Genomic DNA, 22,327 nt, shown 5'->3' with positions numbered 1-22,327 from the left:
AACTAAGTAGATGCTGGAATAGGAGTCTGGGAAGCCCACTATACCAAGAAACTAAGTCAATATTCTATTTTCCCAGTGGCACTGACTTTACGTATCTATGGGTCTCATTTCAGGCGTGGAAATAGGAAGTGAATCTTCAAATAGAGGTAAAGTTATTTCACGGAACCAAAGTAAAAGAGAGTAGAGGATTGCGGTGCTGGCCAAATCTTCCAGGACCTGGATTCCTAGCTGCCAAGTACTTCTGGTTTTTACTGTGTTGTTAATCTAACTAGATGGACAGTTCATCACCTGAGAGCTTATTAGAAATACAGAAGCTTAGATCCCACCTTACCTCTACTGAAACAGAATCTGCGCTTAACAGTATCAAGGGATTGGTATGCATGCTAAGTTTCCAGCAGCCCTGCAATAGTGAACATCTAAACCGATGCCTTCATCAGCTTACTATCTATGAGGAATATGAACAAGAAAATGAGTTATAAGGCTAGTCATAACAATGGTAGGCATTTCTTGAGCAATGATTAATTATCGGACATTTTCCTAAGGGTTCAATTTGTGCTCATTGTGTTACCTTGTTTAGCCCTTATTTTGAACTAATGCTATAGTACTATTAACCTCATTTTACAGGTAAACAAACTGAGGCGCAGCAGTTTTATTTTAGCCAAAGTCGCAGTTAATTGTAAATGATGATGTTGAGATTAAAACTGAGGATTCTCGGGTACCACGGCCACCCCCGTAACTACTACATTCTACTGATAATTTCTAAGAGAACAAAGTCAGGCTTCTGACTGAAGAAACCAATAACTCAGGTTTTCCAGAGAGGTAATGAGTAAGCTGAGAAACAAGAATGAGGAAAAATTAGCCAAAGCCGTGGTGTCCATTTACCAGAAACCGGGCGTTCCTTTTGTTGACCAGTCCCATCGTGTGTCCCTTAGCTACTCAAATGTCATTTCTCTTGCATCTTCTCTTTGATCCTCTCTGCTCGCTCTACCTTTGTGAATAGGACTGTGCTTCTCTGGACCTCTCCCTCATTTCTTCTGTCTCCTCAAGGATGCTTGTTTCCACCATTAGGATAATGATTTAAATCGCTTAAACAGGTGCAGTCTTTATCTGCGAGGTTTCAATCTTACCCTGGCAATTTTTTTTTTTTTTTACTACAAGGAAACTAGCACATATATTTTACAATAGCTACTAAATATCTCAGTTTAGTCAGTCCTCCCTAGCCCCCCTTTTATACTCCATTTTTATTGGAGTATAATTGCTTTACATTGTTGTGTTAGTTGCTGCTGTATAACAAAGTGAATCAGCTATACGTATACATATATCCCCATATCCCCTCCCTCTTGCATCTCCCTCCTACCCTCCCTATCCCACCCCTGTAGGTGGTCACAGAGCACCAAGCTGGTCTCCCTGTGCTATGTGGTTGCCTCCACAAGGTAGCTATTTTACATTTGGTAGTGTATATATGTCAATGCCACTCACTCACTTCATCCCAGCTTACCATTCCCCCTCCCCATATCCTCAAGTTCATTCTCTACATCTACGTCTTTATTCTTGTCCTGCCCCTAGGTTCTTCAGAACCTTTTTTTTTCTTTTCTTTTAGATTCCATATAAATATGTTAGCATATGGTATTTGTTTTTCTCTTTCTAACTTACTTCACTCTGTATGACAGACTCTAAGTCCATCCACCTCACTACACATAACTCAATCTCATTTCTTTTTATGACTGAGTAATATTCCATTGTATATATGTGCCACATCTTCTTTAGCAATTCATCTTTCAGTTGGCACTTAGGTTGGTTCCATGTCCTGGCTATTGTAAATAGTGCTGCAATGAACATTATGGTATGTGACTCTTTTTGAATTATGGTTTTCTCAGGGTATATGCCCAGTAGTGGGATTGCTGGGTTGTATGGTAGTTCTATTTTTAGTTTTACAAGGAAACTCCATACTGTTCTCCACAGTGGCTGTATCAATTTACATTCCCACCAACAGTGCAAGAGGGTTCCCTTTTCTCCACACCCTCTCCAGCATTTATTGTATGTAGATTTTTTTTAAGATGGCCATTGTGACCGAGGTGAGGTGATACCTCATTGTAGTTTTGATTTGCATTGCTCTAATGATTAGTGATGTTGAGCATCCTTTCATGTGTTTGTTGGCAATCTGTGTATCTTCTTTGGAGAAATGTCTATTTAGGTCTTCTGCCCAGTTTTGGATTGGGTTGTTTGTTTTTTTGATATTGAGCTGCATGAGCTGCTTGTAAATTTTAGAGATTAATCTTTTGTCAGTTGCTTCATTTGCAAATATTTTCTCCCATTCTGAGGGCTGCCTTTTTGTCTTATTTATGGTTTCCTTTGCTGTGCAAAAGCTTTGAAGTTTCATTAGGTCCCATTTGTTTATTTTTGTTTTCATTTCCATTTCTCTAGCAGGTGGGTCAAAAAAGATCTTGCTGTGATTTATGTCATAGAGTGTTCTGCCTAGGTTTTCCTCTAAGAGTTTTATGGTATCTGGCTTTACATTTAGGTCTTTAATCCATTTGGAGTTTATTTTTGTGTATGGTACTAGGGAGTGTTCTAATTTCATTCTTTTACATGTAGCTGTCCAGTTTTCCCAGAACCACTTATTGAAGAGGCTGTCTTTCTCCATTGTATATTCTTGCCTCCTTTATCAAAGATAAGGTGCCCATATGTGTGTGGGTTTATCTCTGGGCTTTCTATCCTGTTCCATTGATCTATATTTCTGTTTTTGTGCCAGTACCACATTGCCTTCATTACTGTAGCTTTGTAGTATAGTCTGAAGTCAGGGAGCCTGATTTCTCCAGCTCCTTTTTTGTTTCTCAAGATTGCTTTGGCTATTCAGGGTCTTTTGTGTTTCCATACAAATTGTGAAATGTTTTGTTCTAGTTCTGTGAAAAATGCCAGTGGTAGTTTGATAGGGATTGCATTAAACCTGTAGATTGCTTTGGGTAGTAGAGTCATTTTCACAATGTTGATTCTTCCAATCCAAGAACATGGTATATCTCTCCATCTGTTTGTATCATCTTTAATTTCTTTCATCAGTGTCTTATAGTTTTCTGCATACAGGTCTTTTGTCTCCTTAGGTAGGTTTATTCCTAGATACTTTATTCTTTTTCTTGCAGTGGTAAATGGGAGTCTTTCCTTAACTTCTCTTTCAGATTTTTCATCATTAGTGTATAGGAATGCAAGAGATTTCTGTGCATTAATTTTGTATCCTGCTACTTTACCAAATTCATTGATTAGCTCTAGTAGTTTTCTGGTAGCATCTTTAGGATTCTCTATGTATAGTAACATGTCATCTGCAAACAGTGACAGCTTTACTTCTTCTTTTCCAATTTGGATTCCTTTAATTTCTTCTTCCTCTCTGATGGCTATGGCTAAAACTTCCAAAACTATGTTAAATAATAGTAGTGAGAGTGGGCAACCTTGTCTTCTTCCTGATCTTAGTGGAAACGGTTTCAGTTTTTCACCATTGAAAACAATGTTAGCTTTGGGTTTGTCATATATGGCCTTCATTATGTTGAGGTAACTTCCCTCAATGCCTACTTTCTGGAGAGTTTTTAGCATAGATTGGTGTAGAATTTTGTCTAAAGCTTTTTCTGCATCTGTTTAGATTATCATGGTTTTTCTCCTTCAATTTGTTAATATGGTGTATCACGTTGATTGATTTACGTACATTGAAGAATACTTGCATTCCTGGGATAAACCCCACTTGATCACAGTGTATGATCCTTTTAATGTGCTGTTGGATTCTGTTTGCTAGTATTTTGTTAAGGATTTTTGCATCTATGTTCATCAGTGATATTGGCCTGTAGTTTTCTTTCTTTGTGACGTCTTTGTCTGGTTTTGGTATCATGGTGATGGTGGCCTCGTAGAATGAGTTTGGGTGTGTTCCTCCCTCTGCTATATTTTGGAAGAGTTTGAGGAGGATAGATGTTAGCTCTTCTCTAAATGTTTGATAGAATTCGCCTGTGGAGCCATCTGCTACTGGACTTTTGTTTGTTGGAAGATTTTAAATCACAGTCTCAATTTCAGTGCTTGTGATTGGTCTGTTTATATTTTCTATTTCTTCCTGGTTCAGTCTCGGAAGATTGTGCTTTTCTAAGAATTTGTCCATTTCTTCCAGGTTGTCCATTTTATTGGCATATAGTTCCTTGTAGTAATCTCTCATGATCCTTTGTATTTCTGCAGTGTCAGTTGTTACTTCTCCTTTTTCATTTCTAATTCTGTTTAGTCTTCTCCCTTTTTTCCTTGAAGAGTCTGGCTAATGGATTATCAATTTTGTTTATCTTCTCAAAGAATCAGCTTTTAGTTTTATTGATCTTTGCTATCATTTCCTTCATTTCTTTTTCATTTATTTCTGGTCTGATCTTTATGATTTCTTTCCTTCTGGTAACTTTGGGGTTTTTGTTGTTGTTCTTCCTTCTCTGATTGCTTTAGGTGTAAGGTTAGATTGTTTATTTGAGATTTTTCTTGTTTCTTGAGGTAAGATAGTATTGCTATAAACTTCCCTCTTAGAACTGCTTTTGCTGTATCCCATAGTTTTAGGGTTGTCATGTTTTCATTTTCAATTGTTTCTAGGTATTTTTTGATTTCCTCTTTGATTTCTTCAGTGATCTCTTGGTTATTTAGTAGCATATTGTCTAGTCTCCATGTGTTTGTAGTTTTTGACAGGTTTTTTCCTGTAATTGATATGTAGTCTCACAGTGTTGTTGTCAGAAAAAATACTTGATAAGATTTCAGTTTTCTTATATTTACCAAGGCTTGAATTTTGATCCATGATATGATCTATCCTGGAGAATGTTCCATGAACACTTGAGAAGAAAGTGTATTCTGTTGTTTTTGGATGGAATGTCCTATAAATATCAATTAAGTCCATCATGTTTAATGTGTCATTTAAAGCTTGTGTTTCCTTATTTATTTTCATTTTGGTTGACCTGTCCATTGGTGAAAGTGGGGTGTTAACGTTGCCTAATATTATTGTCTTACTGTTGATTTCCCCTTTTATGGCTGTTAGCACTTGCCTTATGTACTGAAGTGCTCCTATGTTGGGTGCATAAATATTTACAATTGTTATATCTTCTTCTTGGATTGATCCCTTGATCATTCTGTAGTGTCCTTCTTTGTCTCTTGTAATAGTCTTTATTTTAAAGTCTATTTGGTCAGATATGAGAATTGCTACTGCAACTTTCTTTTGATTTCCATTTGCATAGTCTGTCTTTTTCCATCCCCTCACTTTTGGTCTGTATGTGTCCCTAGGTCTGATGTGGGTCTCTTGTAGACAGCATTTATATGGGTCTTGTTTTTGTATCCATTCAGCCAGTCTATGTCTTCTGGTTGGAGCATTTAATCCATTTACATTTAAGGTAATTATCCATATGTGTGTCCCTACTACCATCTTCTTAACTGCTTTGGGTTTGTTATTGTAGGTCTTTTCTTCTCTTGTGTTTCCTGCCTAGAGAAGTTCCTTTAGCATTTGCTCTAGAGCTGGTTTGGTGGTGCTGAATTCTCTGAGCTTTTGCTTGCCTGTAAAGGTTTTAACTTCTCTGTTGAATCTGAATGAGATCCTTGATGGTTAGAGTAATCTTGGTTGTAACTTTTTCCCTTTCATCACTTTAAATATGTCCTGCCACTCCCTTTTGGCCTGCAGAGTTTCTGCTGAAAGACCAGCTGTTAACCTTATCGAGATTCCCTTGTATGTTATTTGTTGCTTTTCCCTTGCTGCTTTTAATATTTTTTCTTTGTATTTAATTTTTGATAGTTTGATTAATATGTGTCTTGGAGTGTTTCTCCTTCGATTTATCCTGTAAGGGACTCTCTATACTTCCTGGACTTGACTATTTCCTTTCCCATATTAGGGAAGTTTTCAACTATAATCTCTTCAAATATTTTTTCAGTCCCTTTCTTTTTCCCTTCTTCTTCTGGGACCCCTATAATTCGAATGTTGTTGCATTTAATGTTGTCTCAGATGTCTCTGACACAGTCCTCAATTCTTTTCATTCTTTTTTCTTTATTCTGCTCTGCAGTAGTTATTTCCATTCTTTTATCTTCCAGGTCACTTATCCGTTCTTCTGCCTCAGTTATTCTGCTATTGATTCCTTGTAGAGAATTTTTAATTTCATTTAGTGTGTTGTTCATCATCGTTTGTTTGCTCTTTAGTTCTTCTAGGTCCTTGTTCAACATTTCTTGTATTTTCTCGATTCTATTTCCAAGATTTTGGATCATCTTTACTATCATTACTCTGAATTCTTTTTCAGGTAGACTACCTATTTCCTCTTCATTTGTTTCGTCTAGTGGGTTTTTACCTTGCTCCTTCATCTGCTATGTGTTTCTCTGTCTTCTCATTTTGCTTAACTTACTGTGTTTGGGCTCTCCTTTTCTCAGGCTGCAAGTTCGTAGTTTGCATTATTTTTCTTGTCTGCCCCCAGTGGGTAAGGTTGGTTCAGTGGGTTGTGTAGGCTTTCTGGTGGAGGGGATGGTTGCCTGTGTTCTGGTGGGTGAGGCTGGATATTGTTTTTCTGGTGGGCAGGACCGAGTCCAGTGGTGTGTCTTTGGGTGTCTTTGAACTTATTATGATTTTAGGCAGCCTCTCTGCTGTTGGGTGGGGTTGTGTTCCTGTCTTGCTAGTTTTTCGGTATGAGGTGTCCAGCACTGGAACTTGCTGGTCATTGAGTGGAGCTGGGTGTTAGCAGTGAGACAGAGATCTCTGGGAGATCTCTTGCTGATTGATATTATGTGGGGCTGGGAGGTCTCTGGTGGTCCAATGTCCTGAACTCAGCTCTCCTGTCTCCGAGGCTCAGTCCTGACACCCAGCTGGAGCACAAGGACCCTGTCAGCCACACGGCTGCTAGTTTTGGAGGGTCTCCTCTAGAGGCGGGGAGTGGCTGTGGATTCAACAGAATCCTTTCCTTTAATGGTGTCTGTCTATAGATTACTATTTTACCTTCCCTTGAATACGTTGAAATCTGCTTTTGCCAAATGTTGAAACGTAGATCTGTCTCCTTCTTTAGTTTCTTTCTTGGCTTTTTAAGGTACTTTCTCAAAATATCATACCTACCTCTGAATCACCAGCTTGTTCTTTCTTGTTCAGCAAAATTATGAGGGAAGTGGCAGCTAACTCATTTATGTAACAGATAATTTATTCACCAAATACACCCATTTCATCCTGGCATTATGCAACTGGTAAGAGATGAAGCTAGGTGTTATGACTGATATATAGGTTAAAATATATATATTTAGTAATTATTAGCATATAGGTGGTAAATATAAATTTTGTACAATTACAGAAAAAGATGCCTAAGGAAACACAACAGCAGAAAAATTAAAAGCTCGGAAATATGCATTTTCTATACCAGTTGTTGATTCTTCCAGTTTTAGTATATGTGCTGCCGAAGTGAGCCCCAGTTGTTCATTCTTAATCACAGAGATCAGAATTGGAAGAAATATCTTTTCCAATTTTCTTCTTTGAACAAGCAATGTGGGCTTGTGCCTCTTGCTTTTTATTTTGTTTTGTTTTTTTAAAACTTTAAAAATATTTGTGTGTTTCTTTCTCTACTTTATCATGGGTACTTCCAGGACAAAGTCTTGTGATTTATTGTAATTTTGACAATTTTCAGTATGGTCCCGTACCTATAATAGGCACCCATAAAATAGTTGATGGTTGATTAAATAGGTCAATTCCATATTGTATGCCAAGATTCCTAGAAAATCTGGAACACTCTTCTTAACCAAATTTGTCTTTACCATATCTTACGCCTATATGGACTATGTGGGTGGATCTTTCCTTGTATTTTTTTAAACCAGACTCTAAAAGTGAGTTATCTACATAAATACCTTCCAATGCCTCTACCTCTAAGGTAAATGATACTTGTGGGAGTAGTTGAATATTATTACTGGAGGTAAATAAATACATTAGGAGGATCTTATGTGAAGAATCTGAACAGGTTACAACTTTCCTTGATTATTGGTAGGAAATCCAGAATGAGAATATCATAGTTGTAATAGTCCAGTAACCAATAAATGGGAGACACTTAGAAAAGATAGACTAAAAGATTCCAAGTGAAGCAGAGAATTTAAAACAATAAATGAATTTTTAACAAATAAGCAAGCTAAAAAGCCAAAAACTATGTCTTTTTTCTTAGACTAACACCCTATTATACATTTACCAAAAAAAAAAAGTCTGGAGCACAGTACCCTAAAGCATTTAGTTTTACATGTAGTCAAGTAGCGCTAATTAATGTCCTTTGGTATCTTCAGATGTAGTGGAATTGTTTTAATATCTTCAGTGTTATATAAATAGAAGAGCATTTAGTTTGATTCAATGCCCTGAAAATAAGCGGTAAAAACGTATTTAGATGAGGTGGGCTTGAGCTAGCCCTCTCAAAGGAGCTATGCTATTTACAGTTTCATCTCTCTTCACTTTTATTATTAATAATATTTTCTGCTTATGTCTTTTTTCTAAGCTCCTTAAAATATTCTTAAAAATAATTTTTAATAAAAAAATATTAAATTTCTAGCTTCCAACATCCTTGCAAGGTACTATTATATTTATTTTATATGCGCTAACCTGAAGCTGCTGGAAATGAAGGGAACAAACATCACAATACCTCAGTGTGGCACGGAGAAGAACCAGATGTAAGAGCCTGGTGTCCTTATCACTGCTGCAGGATTTGACACTACCTTGTTCAGGCTCATTCAGAACAGAGAAACTCCAGACAAAGGTTTAAGCCCAAACTAGGCATGGAAGAATGTTTGGGTAGCTGCACAGGCTGACTCTGAACCGATTGGGAAAATAATTCCTGACATGATACCGTAATTCTTGTGTTTACAAGGAAGGTCTTCAGAGATAACAGAAGAGTTCTGAGGCAAGCAGAAGTCTTGGGTTACTGGATTATTTTATCAAATGGCTAAGAGTAGCTGTGAGCCTCTGAGAATAAGAATGCATAGATTCATAGAGTTCTGATGCTATCATCAGAAATCAATAGGATTGTGAGATGTCTTGGAATAAGGCATTTTTTCCTGATCCATGTGTTTGAGGCAGACAAACTCAGGGAGTCAGAGGATCTTTGGCAGCCAGTACATTTATGGCTGCCTCAGTTAGTGCTGTCTCCATTGTGTCTATTGGCTTGGACAGTTAGAAAAATCAGGACACTCAATTATATAGCATATCCAAAATAAATGCCACCTATTCTGGAGCTTAATTTTATGTACCTTGATTCTTTTGTTCCATAATCCTCCTTGCATAAAAGAACCTATTTACATGCCCCAAATTTGTTTGGAATTGTCTTGAGTTCTCGGTTGACTTGAGTACTCAGCGGTATTTAATCATTTCACATGTTTTCACTTGCCTTTATTGATAGAGTGCTGCTGTCAGTGTTCATGCTTATGATGAACTTCCTTGACTTCTTGTTAATCATAAATAATAGGAAGGTGAAATAGCCTTCTACCAGCTGCATCAGTATTTCCATTTGGTAAGGGTCTTGGGGTGACCTTAGGTACTCTTTTAACTGCTAAATAAAAGAGAGCCTTCACTTTAGGCTGTGGATCATCTTCTTGAAGTCATCAACTGCTGTTCCATGTATCTGAAACATTTTCTCACTATTTTCTCTTAAGCTAAAAAATTCCTGCTTATCTTTTAGAACTGAGTTCTAAAGCTTCCTCTAGGAACTCCTTTTTGATACTCTCTAGAATAAATAGCATGCTTCTTTCATCCATATCTAGCCCCTATCATGGTTTACTGTTACTGATAATTTAATTGATTTATTTCTCTTCTAGCCTTTAAGCTCCTGAAGGCAGTCATATATCTCCATTATCATCCCCTAGGTCTCTGGTACCTAGTTCCTATCCCTTGGTATATATTCAGCAAAAACTTATTCATAAAATGAATGGGTGGTTGGATGCATGGATGAATACTCGTTGAGCCAAGATACTTTCACTCAGCAGACAGTGTGAACAAAAGTAAAAATAATACCTTGGTTGTACATTAATTAATGTACATTAATTAGCTTGCTAACTCTATGACTTTCTGGATACTGGGAACTTCTGAAGGGTTGGACTTGCTTGTCTTGGATATTTATCTTGGACTCAACTTTCTGGATCTACCAGATTTTGTTGATTAGTGGAAATCTCAGTTATGATTATTCTTGGATTTTCTTGATTAGCCTGGTCCTATTATCTGTATATCTTAATGGAATAATAAGTGCATTTTTTCCCCAAACCTCAGACATCCTCTCTGTTCTGCTTTCAAAAATCAAAATATCTGTAGCTTTCACTTTTTTCTGTAGTGTTTTTCCAGCATGTATTTACCAATTATCTATAATATTCTAGTCAAAATATTAAGAATATATGGTCCTGACCCCAGTGAAAATTATGTAATGACCAAGATAAAGCAAACATAGACAATATAACTACTAATAAGTTATTTTTAAGTTCTTTTTTTAAAAACATCTCATTTTAAAAGTTCTGAAGCTTCTTGACTTAGCATGATCCAAGCTAGAAGGAAAGAGAAATCCTTTATTTCCACAAAGCTAAGAAATAAGTAAATGATTTTAATGCAGTGTGTAGAATTCTAGATTTTGTAGTATAAAATAATAACCTAAGTTGACCAACCACTTGATCAATATTATTTAAACTAATTCAGGGGTTGTATGCTTTTTTTCTTTTTTTTATGAAGTCTCTGGAACTTATTTAAAGTTTTTAGTACAGATTTGGGTGAGAAATTTTTCTCCCCAAGTATAAGCTTTGACTCAATCCAGCCATCTATCTATCTTCATGCCCTTTTCTCTGTCCTCACACGTTCCACAGAGGTTTGTTGGGAGCAAATATTTGTTAGGCACAAATCATAAATTTATTTATTTATTTATTTTTGCGGTACGCGGGCCTCTCACTGTTGTGGCCTCTCCTGTTGCAGAGCACAGGCTCCGGGCACTCAGGCTCAGCGGCCATGGCTCATGGGCCCAGCCGCTCCGTGGCACGTGGGATCTTCCCGGACCGGGGCACGAACCCGTGTCCCCTGCATCGGCAGGCGGACTCTCAACCACTGCGCCACCAGGGAAGCCCCATATTCCTAATTTATCCCACGTGATCATTTTTACTAGAGTTTTACTATGTTGAGCCCAAGCTGACAAAACACCCTGAAGATAATCAGATACATGAAAATGAAAATTTAAAATGTGAATTGTATCATTTCAGATAATAACCAGTGATATATACATGGGTGCATAAACAGGTACATAAACAAGCTTCAGCTCAATACGGGTGTTAAGAATTCCAAGTCAAGATACTCTCTTTACCGATTTGGAAACTAATATCCTGAGAGACCACAAGCTTTGCTACAGATAACACTGTGTCTTTTGCTGCTTTCCTTGTAATAATCATGATAATGGTGATGATAATAATAATAAGAAACATTTTAAGCATATTCTAGATGCCAGACATTGTAAAAAGCACATTACATATGTTATCTCAAATTTTCCTGACTACTCTATAATGTAATAGTTTTAAAAGAAGGTAGTAGAGGTAGAGAGAGGTTATGTCACCCGTCTATATGGGGATTTGTATTCAGATGAAAGAAAGTCTTAGAAGGTTATTTTAATACCATTTACACCATGCTGTTACTGTTCCATTATTAGAGGGAGAAAGCAGTACCAGAAAAATAAGCATAGGCATCTATCAAAGGCATAGAAGCAACTGCAAAGCACTTTACAACTTAAGTATATTGGTATTGCATATACTCCTCCTTTAGGTGTGGGAAGTAAGTTGTCATTCAATCCTCATAAAACTCCAAAACACTTAATGTACACAACCACTTTGCCCAGTGCCAGGTATTTTGTGGGATCTCAAAAAATGTCAGCTCTCTTCCTCTATCTTCCTTATGCCAGGTCTATAAATTTAATTTTCTTTCTATTTCAACACTTTGTACTCAGTTCAAATCTTTAATGAATGCTTTCTTGGGACAAAACTTGTACTTGGCCTTAGGGATAAATGAGAAATTGTTAACACATATGAATAAACTTGTTTACTGTTTCAGTATTTCTGTCCGTATATTAGGAGCCATAAAACATTATAACAAATGCCTGGAGTTCTAAGCAAAATATGCCAAAAAGACAGAATGGGTATAAAGTTTCAGTTATGCAAATGAGTAAGTTCTAGAGACCTGCTGCTCAACGCAATGCCTGTAGTTAATGTATTGAATACTTAAACCTTTGTTAAAAGGGCAGAGCTCATGTTAAGTGTTCTTACAACAACCAAACTAAACCAAACCAAAGAACTACAAGAAAACAAAACAAAACAAAAAACCCAAAGAACTACAAGAAAACTTTTGAGGTGATGGATATGTTTGTTAGTTTGATTTGGAGATGGTTTCACGCATGGTTGTCTATGTTCAAAGTCATCAAATTGTATATATTAATTATGTGCAGCTTTTTTTTGGTATATCATTGTACCTCAGTAGTTGTTTTAAAAAAATAAATTTTCTCATTTCATCTGAATTGTCAAACTTATTGGCAAAATATTCTTAATATAATCTTATTTTCCTTTAAATAGCTATAAGATGGGTAGTGATGGTGTATCTTCTATTCTTGATTCTAACTCATGTTTTCTCATTTTTGTTGACCAGTGTAGCTACAGGGTATCAATTTTATTCATCCTTTAAAAAAAAAAAAAACTTGGCTTTTTAATTTTATCTGGTATTTGTCTCCCTTTCATCTCATTGATTGCTGCTCTAAAATGTATTTGCTTTCATTTATTTAAGTTTATCTTTGTTCTCCTTCCTTAAGGTCAAAGTTTGGATTGTTGAGTGTAGTTCTTTCCTATTTTCTGATAAAATCATTAAAACTATATTTTTTCTCTAAGAACTGTTTCAAATGCATCTCACAAATTTTGATATGTTGTGTTTTTATTACTCAATTCAGAGTGTTTTCCAATTTTCTTTTTTATTTCTTCTTTCATTGATGAATCATTTATAAGTGTGTCACTTTGTTGCAGTATTGGAGATATTCCAGAGTTCTTTCTGTTATTGTTTTCTAATTTAATTTTACTGTGATTAAAGAATGTCCAGTATAAAGGTTCAGTTCTTTGAAAAAATTTAAGACTTGTTTTATGGCTCCTTTGTTTCTTTTTACATGGTCTTTATCGGTGAATATTTCATGTGTACGCAAAAAGTATGTTTATTCTTTAGCAGTTAGGTGTAGTGATCTATGAATGTCAGTTAGTTCATTTTAGTTGATAGTTTTGTTCAAAATGTCAATATTCTCATTGAGTTATTGTTCTATCAATTACAAGGGAAAATATATTACAGATCTATTTATAATTATAAATTTGTCTGTTTCTCTCACTGGTTTTTCCAACTTTTACTTTTTGTATTTTAAGCTCTGTTACTTGGTGCATACACATTTAGATTGGTTATGCCTTCTTGAGCAATTGACACTTCTATATTTATGAAATATCCATTTTATCTCTGGTAATACTTCTTGTCTTGAAATATACGCAATTTCTTATACTTAGTACTGTCATGGTTTATCTTTCTCTTTCATTCACTTTCAACTGCTGTCATATTGAAAGTACTGCCTTCCACTTTTTTGTTCAGTCTGAGAATTTTACCCATGTAGCTGGTTTTTCCTCTGGTCTGATAATCTGCTTTTTATATGAATCTATTTGCATTTAACATAATTATTGATATAATTATGTTTAAATTTACCATTTTGCTATTAATTTTCTATTTATCCTGTATATATGTGTTCTAAGTATATCTCTTTTTGCTGTCAGTCCAGCTCTCAACTTGCATTGCCATAGGCTGATAATTTATAAACAGTTTTAAAAGTAGTTGAATTTGAAGGAGGTTTGTTTACAGTTTGGGTAAGACTAATTTCATCTCTGGCTTCAAATACTTTGAATGTGTTTCAGACTTCTCCCTCTAGTAGAGCCTTCTAGACCTCAAAACTGTGAGCCTTCAAGTATGGTAGATTTAAAAACTGTAAAACTCCTAGAGTCTTAGACTTCTAGAACTTGAGTCTTTATGAAACTGTGAGACTTCTAGATTTGGATACCATGAATTTGCAAAGTTTAGAGGTCATGAGACCATAAGACTGATTCCTGGAACATTTAATATTGCAATACCATGGAATGTGAGACTGCCAAACCATGAGATTCTGAGTCTGTGAAATTGTGAGAGTGTAAATCTGCGAGACAGCAAGACTTTGAGATTATGAGAATTTGCAGCTCTGGAGGTAAGAGTCAGAGCCCTACTTCTACTTTTTAGTCTTGCCTTCACATTTGCTTACCCACCCACCAAAAAAACAAAACAAACAAACAAACAAAAAAATTCCCTTGTATGATAATTGCTCGGCAGAGTGAATTCTTTCGTGTGTTTGATTAAAATTCTACAGGTTAATACATGTGTTCATCAACAGTTCAGTTGGGTACAGACTTTCCCTTCCCCTGCACCTCCACAACATTAGTAACTCACCCCAAGCATGAAAATGTCCTTTGTCTTGCTCACCTAGGAAGAGTTTATCATTCCAGATTTCAGTGTTTTAGATTCTTTTTGCCCTCTGATCTTCAATGGCTCTAAAGAAAGGTGCTATTTTTTTTTTTCTGTTGATTTCTTGACAGTTTGGTGAGAGTAAATGTCTTTAATCTTCTACTTCCTAATCAGAAGTTGAACTTTCGTTGAGTTCTTAATTTCAGTTATTATGCTTTTTTAGCTTCCATTTCATTTGGTTTTATAGTTGCCAGTTATCTGCATAAATGCTCTCCATTTTTCCATTTAAATTCTTGAGCAGTAATTTTAAAATTAAAAAATCACAGTTATTTTAAAATAAGTGTTTGACAGCTCCAGTATCTGGATCCCCTCTGGTTCTATACTATTGTCTGCTTTTTCACTTGCTCTTGGTCAATCATGTTTTTTACACACTTGCTATTAGCAGTTATTGGGCTATAATTTCTCAGCCTCAAGTCCACCGTTCTGTATTCTGCTCTGAGGAGGGAATCTGCAGAAAACATTGCTGATTTGCCCACTGACTTCCCATTAGGCTCTGCCTATACAGGACCCTAGAGGGAGATAGTAAGATTGGAGGGAGAAGAAGGGACTTTTTCCTGCAGATTTGCTTCCTGTTTCTATCAGTATCATCATACCTAAATTTCTTCACCTCAGAGCAGGTGTTTGTTTAAGTAGCAGCAATTAGCTCCAGTTTCTAATTCTTCAGACAAACAAAGAACCGGCCTTAACATTACTGCTCAGAGACTCCAGCTCTGGCCAGGCATCATTACCTCCTAAGAAGTCTGGTCTTGGTCCCATAAGAATCCTCCTCCAAGCTCAGAGAGGATACTAGCCAAGAAGCAACCCCTCTCTTAATGTCTTGGTTTTTATTTTTGAGGGACCTCTCTTCTAAGATTTGTTGAAATATTTCTAACTTCTTTCTCCTGTTCAGTTGTAAATGAGATGGCTGTTTCCATATTTGCTACCTTTGTGACATTTTGATATCCTCCCTTCTGCCTTCCAGTTCTTCGATTTCCATTGAAAAACTCTTTATTTTAAATTATTTCTACTGAAATGTATTGTATGGCTTCTGCTTCCTGAGTGAACTCTTACTGATATTCTTTGTTGTTGTTTTTTTAATGGATACTAGATATTTTGCATTGCATAGCTTAGAGATGAAAGACCAAGGAGGACTTTTGCTAGAGGAGCTACTTTAATCAGGATTTGAGCTGATTCAAAGCTGAACTTCACTCCTATAGCAGCGGGTCTATACCTGGTTCACACTTAAGTTTACAAGGCAGCTTTTCAAGTTCCCAGTTAAAGTCTCATTTGTAAGTAAGAGCCCCTCATTTTTGATGGCTCCTGGACTCCAATTTTGCCCCCAGACCTGTGAGATTGCCAATCATTTTAGCTTTTACTTTATGCTCAGACCTTTAGCTATTCAGCTGCTGCCTTTTAAATCAGCAAATGCCTCAGAGAAAAGTAGTACTGAATGTTGGACTCACCATTCTGGGCTTCCCTGCTTTCAGAAAAGTTGACGCTAAACTTTTGACTTCTTGATAGCTCCCCTATAACTCCAAAAAGTTAAAAAAAATTGTCCAAGCTATATATATTTTTCTCATTGGGAAGTTTAGACTAAAACAAGCTGACATTCCTCTCCACTTTCTAATGCCAAAGGAAAATTTCAGCAGTCCTTCTACTTTCTTTCAACTGCCCTGGACCTTCTGTAATAACATTATTTTTCTAATAGTGCTATAAGGTGAAATTTAGAGATTGATCCCCTAACCCTGCCATGATTTCCTGATGTTTCATTTTAAATTACGTTCTCTTTAGAGAAAGCAATAAAAAAAATCCACCTAGGTATCAACTGTAATTTGAACTGAAATGCTAGAATATAGGTTAAGAATTCAAATTGTCTTTATTTTTGGACTAGGGGAGATATCAGGCAGTGATACGAGGGGCCAAAATCTTTTTTGTTTTTACATATAGTGTAGTAAATTATCTATTTCAGGGATTTATAATCATCACCACAACTTTAAATTGTAAATCCAAAAGTGACTTTGAAATTAAGAAGTCTGCATTTACCTATACAATGTGACAAACTAAGTTACTTTTTTAAATGATGTTTGAAGAAAATGTTCAAATTATACCAGCTTAAAATTGAAACATAGGGGCTTCCCTGGTGGCGCAGTGGCTGAGACTCCGCCTGCCGACGCAGGGCACATGGGTTCGTGCCCTGGTCCGGGAAGATCCCCCATGCTGCGGAGCGGCTGGGCCCGTGAGCCATGGCTGCGGAGCCTGCGCGTCCGGAGCCTGTGCTCCGCAACGGGAGAGGCCACAACAGTGGGAGGCCCGCGTACCAAAAAAACAAAAAATAAACCAAAAAACCCCCAAAAAACAAAAAAAAAATTGAAACATATTTTGGGTAAAGTGTAGGAAATGTAATATACTATAAAATCTCAAGTATTTTTTAAAATTATAGAACAGACTAATTGACTCTGAATAAAGAAGAGTGTATAAAATTTTATCTTTGATATTGTTGTACTTGTCTACAGTTTCCCGATGCCTATAATAAACATATATAATTGTGATAATCAAAAAATAGTTTTAAAAGAGAATAAAAGAGTAGTAGAAAGTGGAATGGGTGATTGCCGGGAATTGGAGGATGGGGAAACAGGAGATGTTATTCAATGGATATGAAGTTTCAGTCATGCAAGATGAAAAGTTCTAGAGATCTGCTGTACAACATTTGTGTTTATAGTTAACAATAGTATACTGTACATTTAACAATTGGTTAAGAGGGTAGATCGCATACTGTTTCCTTACCACAATAATGAAAAATGAAAAGCACTATGTAAAGACACATGTGTATAGAACAAACAAGACAACTTTTCCAATTTTTTTTCTTTTTTAATGTCATCGTAAAAGTGTTTTTCCGTAATCATTTGAGACATTTGCAATAAATTTATTTATTTATTTATTTATTTTGCAGTACGCGGGCCTCTCACTGTTGTGGCCTCTCCCATTGTGGAGCACAGGCTCCGGACGCGCAGGCTCAGCAGCCATGGCTCACGGGCCCAGCTGCTCCGTGGCATGTGGGATCCTCCCGGACCGGGGCACGAACCCGTGTCCCCTGCATTGGCAGGCGGACTCTCAACCACTGCGCCACCAGGGAAGCCCAATAAATTTATTTTTAATGTGGAAAAAGAAAAGAGAAAGTAAGAGAATGAGGCCCTCTTCATAGTGTTAACTAACCATCTATTTAGCTTATCTGATTTTCATCAGCCTCATTAATAATTATAATATCCTCTCTGCATCCACACATCTTACAGCTGTCTCCGCCCCAGTTTCTTCACACTGATCTCTGAGACTATGTAAAGCCCATTTGCATTAAGTAGATTCAGTCTTCTGTGTGTCCCCTTGAGGCAGTCAAGGCAAGCCAGTTGTAAAGGTAATATTTGTTGGCAAAAGTAGGGAGCCCATAATTCACTGGGGTGAGAGTGTAGAACACTGTGGCCATTCTGGAGAGCATTATGGGAGTACTTCATGAAATTAAATGTACAGATATCCCATGACACAACAATCCATGTTTTATACAGATTCATATGGAGATATGAATCAGTATATATAGAGTTGGAAGCAATCCATTATTTAAAGAAAGGACAATCGTAGTGTGGTGAATGCAAACTGTGGAATATTCTGTGGCAAGTAGGAGCAAAAAATCATATACACACAGTCATGCATACACAATAAAGATGAATTATCTTAAAAACAGGGCTGAGAGTGAAAAACTAATAAATAGAAATAATTCTATTATATGATAAACATTAAAAATACATATAAAATGAAAAATATAGAAATTAAGTATATAAAAATAAAATATTTTTAAATAAAAATAATTAAAAATATCCCCTAAATGCATGCATTTTACAAAGTTATATACAAATGTATAGATATATTTAAAACCCATTAAAATAGTGGCCTGTAGCTGGGAGGAAAATGCTATTTAGAATGAGGACACATGGGGGAAAAAAACAAGTGAAAAATGGAGGATCCAAAGATGGGAGTGTTCTGGCATAAAGAATATGAGTAGCTTTTCATTTGTCCTGTTTATTTATTTATTTATTGCGGTACGCGGGCCTCTCACTGTTGTGGCCTCTCCCGTTGCGGAGCACAGGCTCCGGGCGCGCAGGCTCAGCGGCCATGGCTCACGGGCCCAGCCGCTCCGTGGCATGTGGGATCTTCCCGGACCGGGGCACGAACCCGTGTCCCCTGCATCGGCAGGCGGACTCTCAACCACTGCGCCACCAGGGAAGCCCTCATTTGTCCTGTTTAAAATGAAAAAGAAAATAGAAAACTCTTTCAAGTGAACAAACCAAAGAAAAAATAAATTAAGGGAATTTGGTCGCATCACATTTCTCGTTAGGCTGAAGGCAGGCTAATTTTTTTTCACGATTTTGTCACCTCATTTCATATTTGTTCCAGAGTTTGGTTGTCTTAACTGAAACATGTTCCTGCTATTTTGAGTATTTTAGGTAAAGATATGGGGCTTAAATTATAGTTTAATTTTTTTTAGGTGCCTAGTTCCTCTCAATCATTATGAGCAATAGCTTCTTTTCCAAATTGCCCTTGGATATGATTTTGAAACAATTTTTCCAAGCAACAGTCTAAGTCACTGAGCACAATGTCCAATAGTGTGGAAGTTTGATGGTAATTTTCCTTGGCCTCTCATTTTCATGACACAGCTGGCACAGAGCAAATACAAGCTGAGACCAGACCCATTCTCCAGTATTTGTTAAGCTATAGCCAAACCAACCCTGTTCTCTCTGATTATCACTGCAGTGCCAGGACTACAGCCCAGAGTTGTTTGGTGTTGTAGGTTTTTTATTGTTCAAATGTGCACAGCCAAGAGAGTACTGAGGACTGAAATCCAGCCTGCACCCTGCTAACCTGGCTGAGTGCACACAGGCTACATCCTCCCAGAGTGGAAATCCTTTCTCCGGTTCTTGGAAGGAGCCATATGAGCAGCATCTGTCTTAGTGCTTCCTGTCACCGCATCTCTTTGCACCCTGTTCCTTCCCATCATTTTTTAGTGCATACCTGCCCCCTACTTGGGGAAAGGAAAGAGCATCTAATATACTTTTCTTCCCCATGGAGAAGGTGAGAGAGGGCTCCAAAGTGAGAGAGGGCTCCAAACTCTACGAACGAGTAGAATGTCTACATGAGAACACGCTGGTATCTCACTCCCATAGTGGTAGATTGTTCAGTTGTAGACTCTGAAGACAGTGGAAAGGAATAGAAATGAGTTTTAAATTTTTGGTAAAGCCTGACACTTTCTCCCTGGAGTTGGGGAGAATTCCCAAAGAGACGAGGGATTGCTTCTCATCTGGAGATGTTTGAAGGTAGAGTCACCCAGAGCAATAGAGCAAGTTGGCATTATTGGATAGTGTGCTTAGTATGAAGCGGATGGGGACTCACACCCAGCTTAATTCTCATGGAAAAGAGTTAAATAAAGGTTAATTAACTTAAACCAATCACAGTTCAGTTCTAATGCAGAGAGAGCAAATCCTACCCAAACTCAAAGCACATAGGTGCTACACAATGATGTGGGAGGAATTGATTCCCAAAGGAGAACCTGGGTGATGTCAGCAAGTGGATCTGGGTAGGAATGAATGCCAGGGAGAGTGCCAGAGTCCTACACCTGTAGGGTTTGGAACGACATCTCTGAGGCCCCTCGTGCCCTCAAAGGAAGTGAAAAAATCTGGAATAGAGCAAAGGCAAGGAATGTGAGGAGGCTTACTTGGCTTCCAAGGCAGGGGCAACTGACCTAGAAAGAGGAGTGGGTGTGTCTAAATCTCAGAGCTAAAACAAGATACAGCTGTTCCTCTCTGCATCCTCAGTATTGGAGGAGCCAGAGTGAAATGCAACTTCTGCCTCAAGGAAACCACTCGCATGTTTGCAGATATCACCGCATTGGTGGATATTACATCAGCAACAAATGGAATTAGCTGAGTCATGGTAAGACCATGGATACCTTCCTACCACTGACACCCTTCCTTCTTTCCTGCTCCTTCCTGTCCCCTCCCCGTGCATGGAGGGGCTGGACACAGAGGTGGGAGGAGAGAGGAGTATTCCAGAACCAGACCAGCTAACCCCTATCCTTCTAAAGTGTTGGAATGTGAGGGTCCAAGATCAAACCACATGTTCCACTCGTAGTGAGGCCCATTGCAGGGGAGGGAGGAATTGCCATTGAATTGTGTTTGAGACAGAAGTCTTAAATCCTTCTTGGCCAAGTGATTTTTCTAATAACCTAAAGTGATTGTAAAGCTATGGTATCTGCCTAACATATTGTTAAGGGATCAAAAAGAGTGGTTTGACAGACTGTGGTTAAACACAGGGAATAAAAAAAGAGTAATTAAACCATTTTATTTTTACACTTAAAGTTCAAAATGTTCATTAAAATGGGAAATATCCAGTATCAGGTAAACCTATAAATACTTCCCTTTGAGCCTTAAGAAAAGATATAGACAAATGGAGGTGATGTAAATTTAAAGACTCTGTATTACATTGGAGTGTTGTTCTGGCCTTTAAAAGCTTTCCCATCAGCTGTTTCCCTGGAGAAGGCCCTTTATAGGATTGATGTTAGGAGAGCGTGGGCCACTTTTCAATCCATCTGCCATTTGTTTATCCAACAAAGATTTTTTCATCACTCTCTGTGTGGGCCCTGGCTCTGCATGTTGAAGTGAGGAGGAAGAGATTCAGTATAGGAGAAGAAGCCTCTCATATGGAAAGATTCGAGTCCAAAGATTCAAAACTGAACCAAAGCCAACACTCAGTCAGTGACCAATAAACAAGTTGCAAATGGCATGAGCAGATCATGCCACTCTTTTATTAAAGCTGTCAATAGGGCAGCTTTAATTAACTTTTATTAAATTTAATTAAATTTTATTAAATTTAATTAATTAAATTTAATTAATTTTATTAAAGCTTTTAGAATAAATGCAAGTTACCTGCACTCCACCCATGGTGTAATGATCTCGCGTGATCTGGCCCTTGTAGCCAGTCATCTAATTAGGCTACTGTCTTTCTCTCTCCTGTGCTCCTTCTACAGTGTTCTCATGGTACTTCTTAGGAAATGTTTGATTCTTTCTGCTTTAGAGCTTTGTCCTTGAAGTTCACTCTCCCCTAAACACTCTTTGCTGGCTTCCCCAGATGATCAATTCAGCTCAACTTTTACGTAGAGTGATCAACTCATTCTCGTTTGCCTGGGACTGTACCAGTTTTAGCACTCAGTATCCCCTCTCCCTAGAAACACCTTAGTCCTGAGTAAACCTGCGTGATTGGTCACCCTACATTCAGGTCTGTCAGACTTAATGTCACTTCCCCAGAGAGATGTTCCCTCAGCACCTTATTTAAAATAGCTTCTAAATAAATAAATGCAAATTTGATTTCATCATAATGAAAACTATCTCCAAGAAAAATTCATATAATCAAAGCAAAAAAACAGATGATGTAGTGAAATGTCATAGATAAGAGTTAATATTTAAAGAACTTCTAAAAAGACAAAAGGAAAAGTTTACCCCATAGGATGATGAGCTAAAGAAATAAAGAGTTCATAGGAAAAAACAAACTGAAAATAACTCCTAATCACAGGAAACTGTGCTCAACCTCACTTACATAAAGGAAATGCAAATTAAACTTCAGTGTGATGCAATTTCTCATCTATTGGCCAGAATTCTAAACTTTGCCAGAATACTCTATTTTTTTTTTTTTTTTTTTTTTTTCGGTACGCGGGCCTCTCACTGTTGTGGCCTCTCCCGTTGCGGAGCACAGGCT

The 22,327-nt window shown here is 37.3% G+C and overlaps 1 protein-coding gene across 1 annotated transcript in view; it reads right to left on the bottom strand.

The window, feature by feature from the left end:
• Window positions 1-21,558, bottom strand: part of LOC309971767 (cytochrome b-c1 complex subunit 8-like) — a gene marked incomplete at its 5' end in the record, with an annotated part of 45,001 nt that extends 23,443 nt beyond the window's left edge. The window contains one exon of the mRNA XM_082855154.1: window positions 21,502-21,558. Within this exon, the coding sequence (XP_082711280.1) occupies window positions 21,502-21,558 (57 nt within the window). The remainder of the gene's footprint in view (window positions 1-21,501) is intronic.
• Between the last annotated feature and the right edge of the window lie 769 nt (window positions 21,559-22,327).

Source organism: Leucopleurus acutus (assembly GCF_964270905.1).
Source record: "Leucopleurus acutus genome assembly, chromosome: 14".
NCBI lineage: Eukaryota > Metazoa > Chordata > Mammalia > Artiodactyla > Delphinidae > Leucopleurus > Leucopleurus acutus.
The sequence above is the reverse complement of the archived record's forward strand: the minus strand, read 5'-3'. Positions and strand labels throughout refer to the sequence as shown.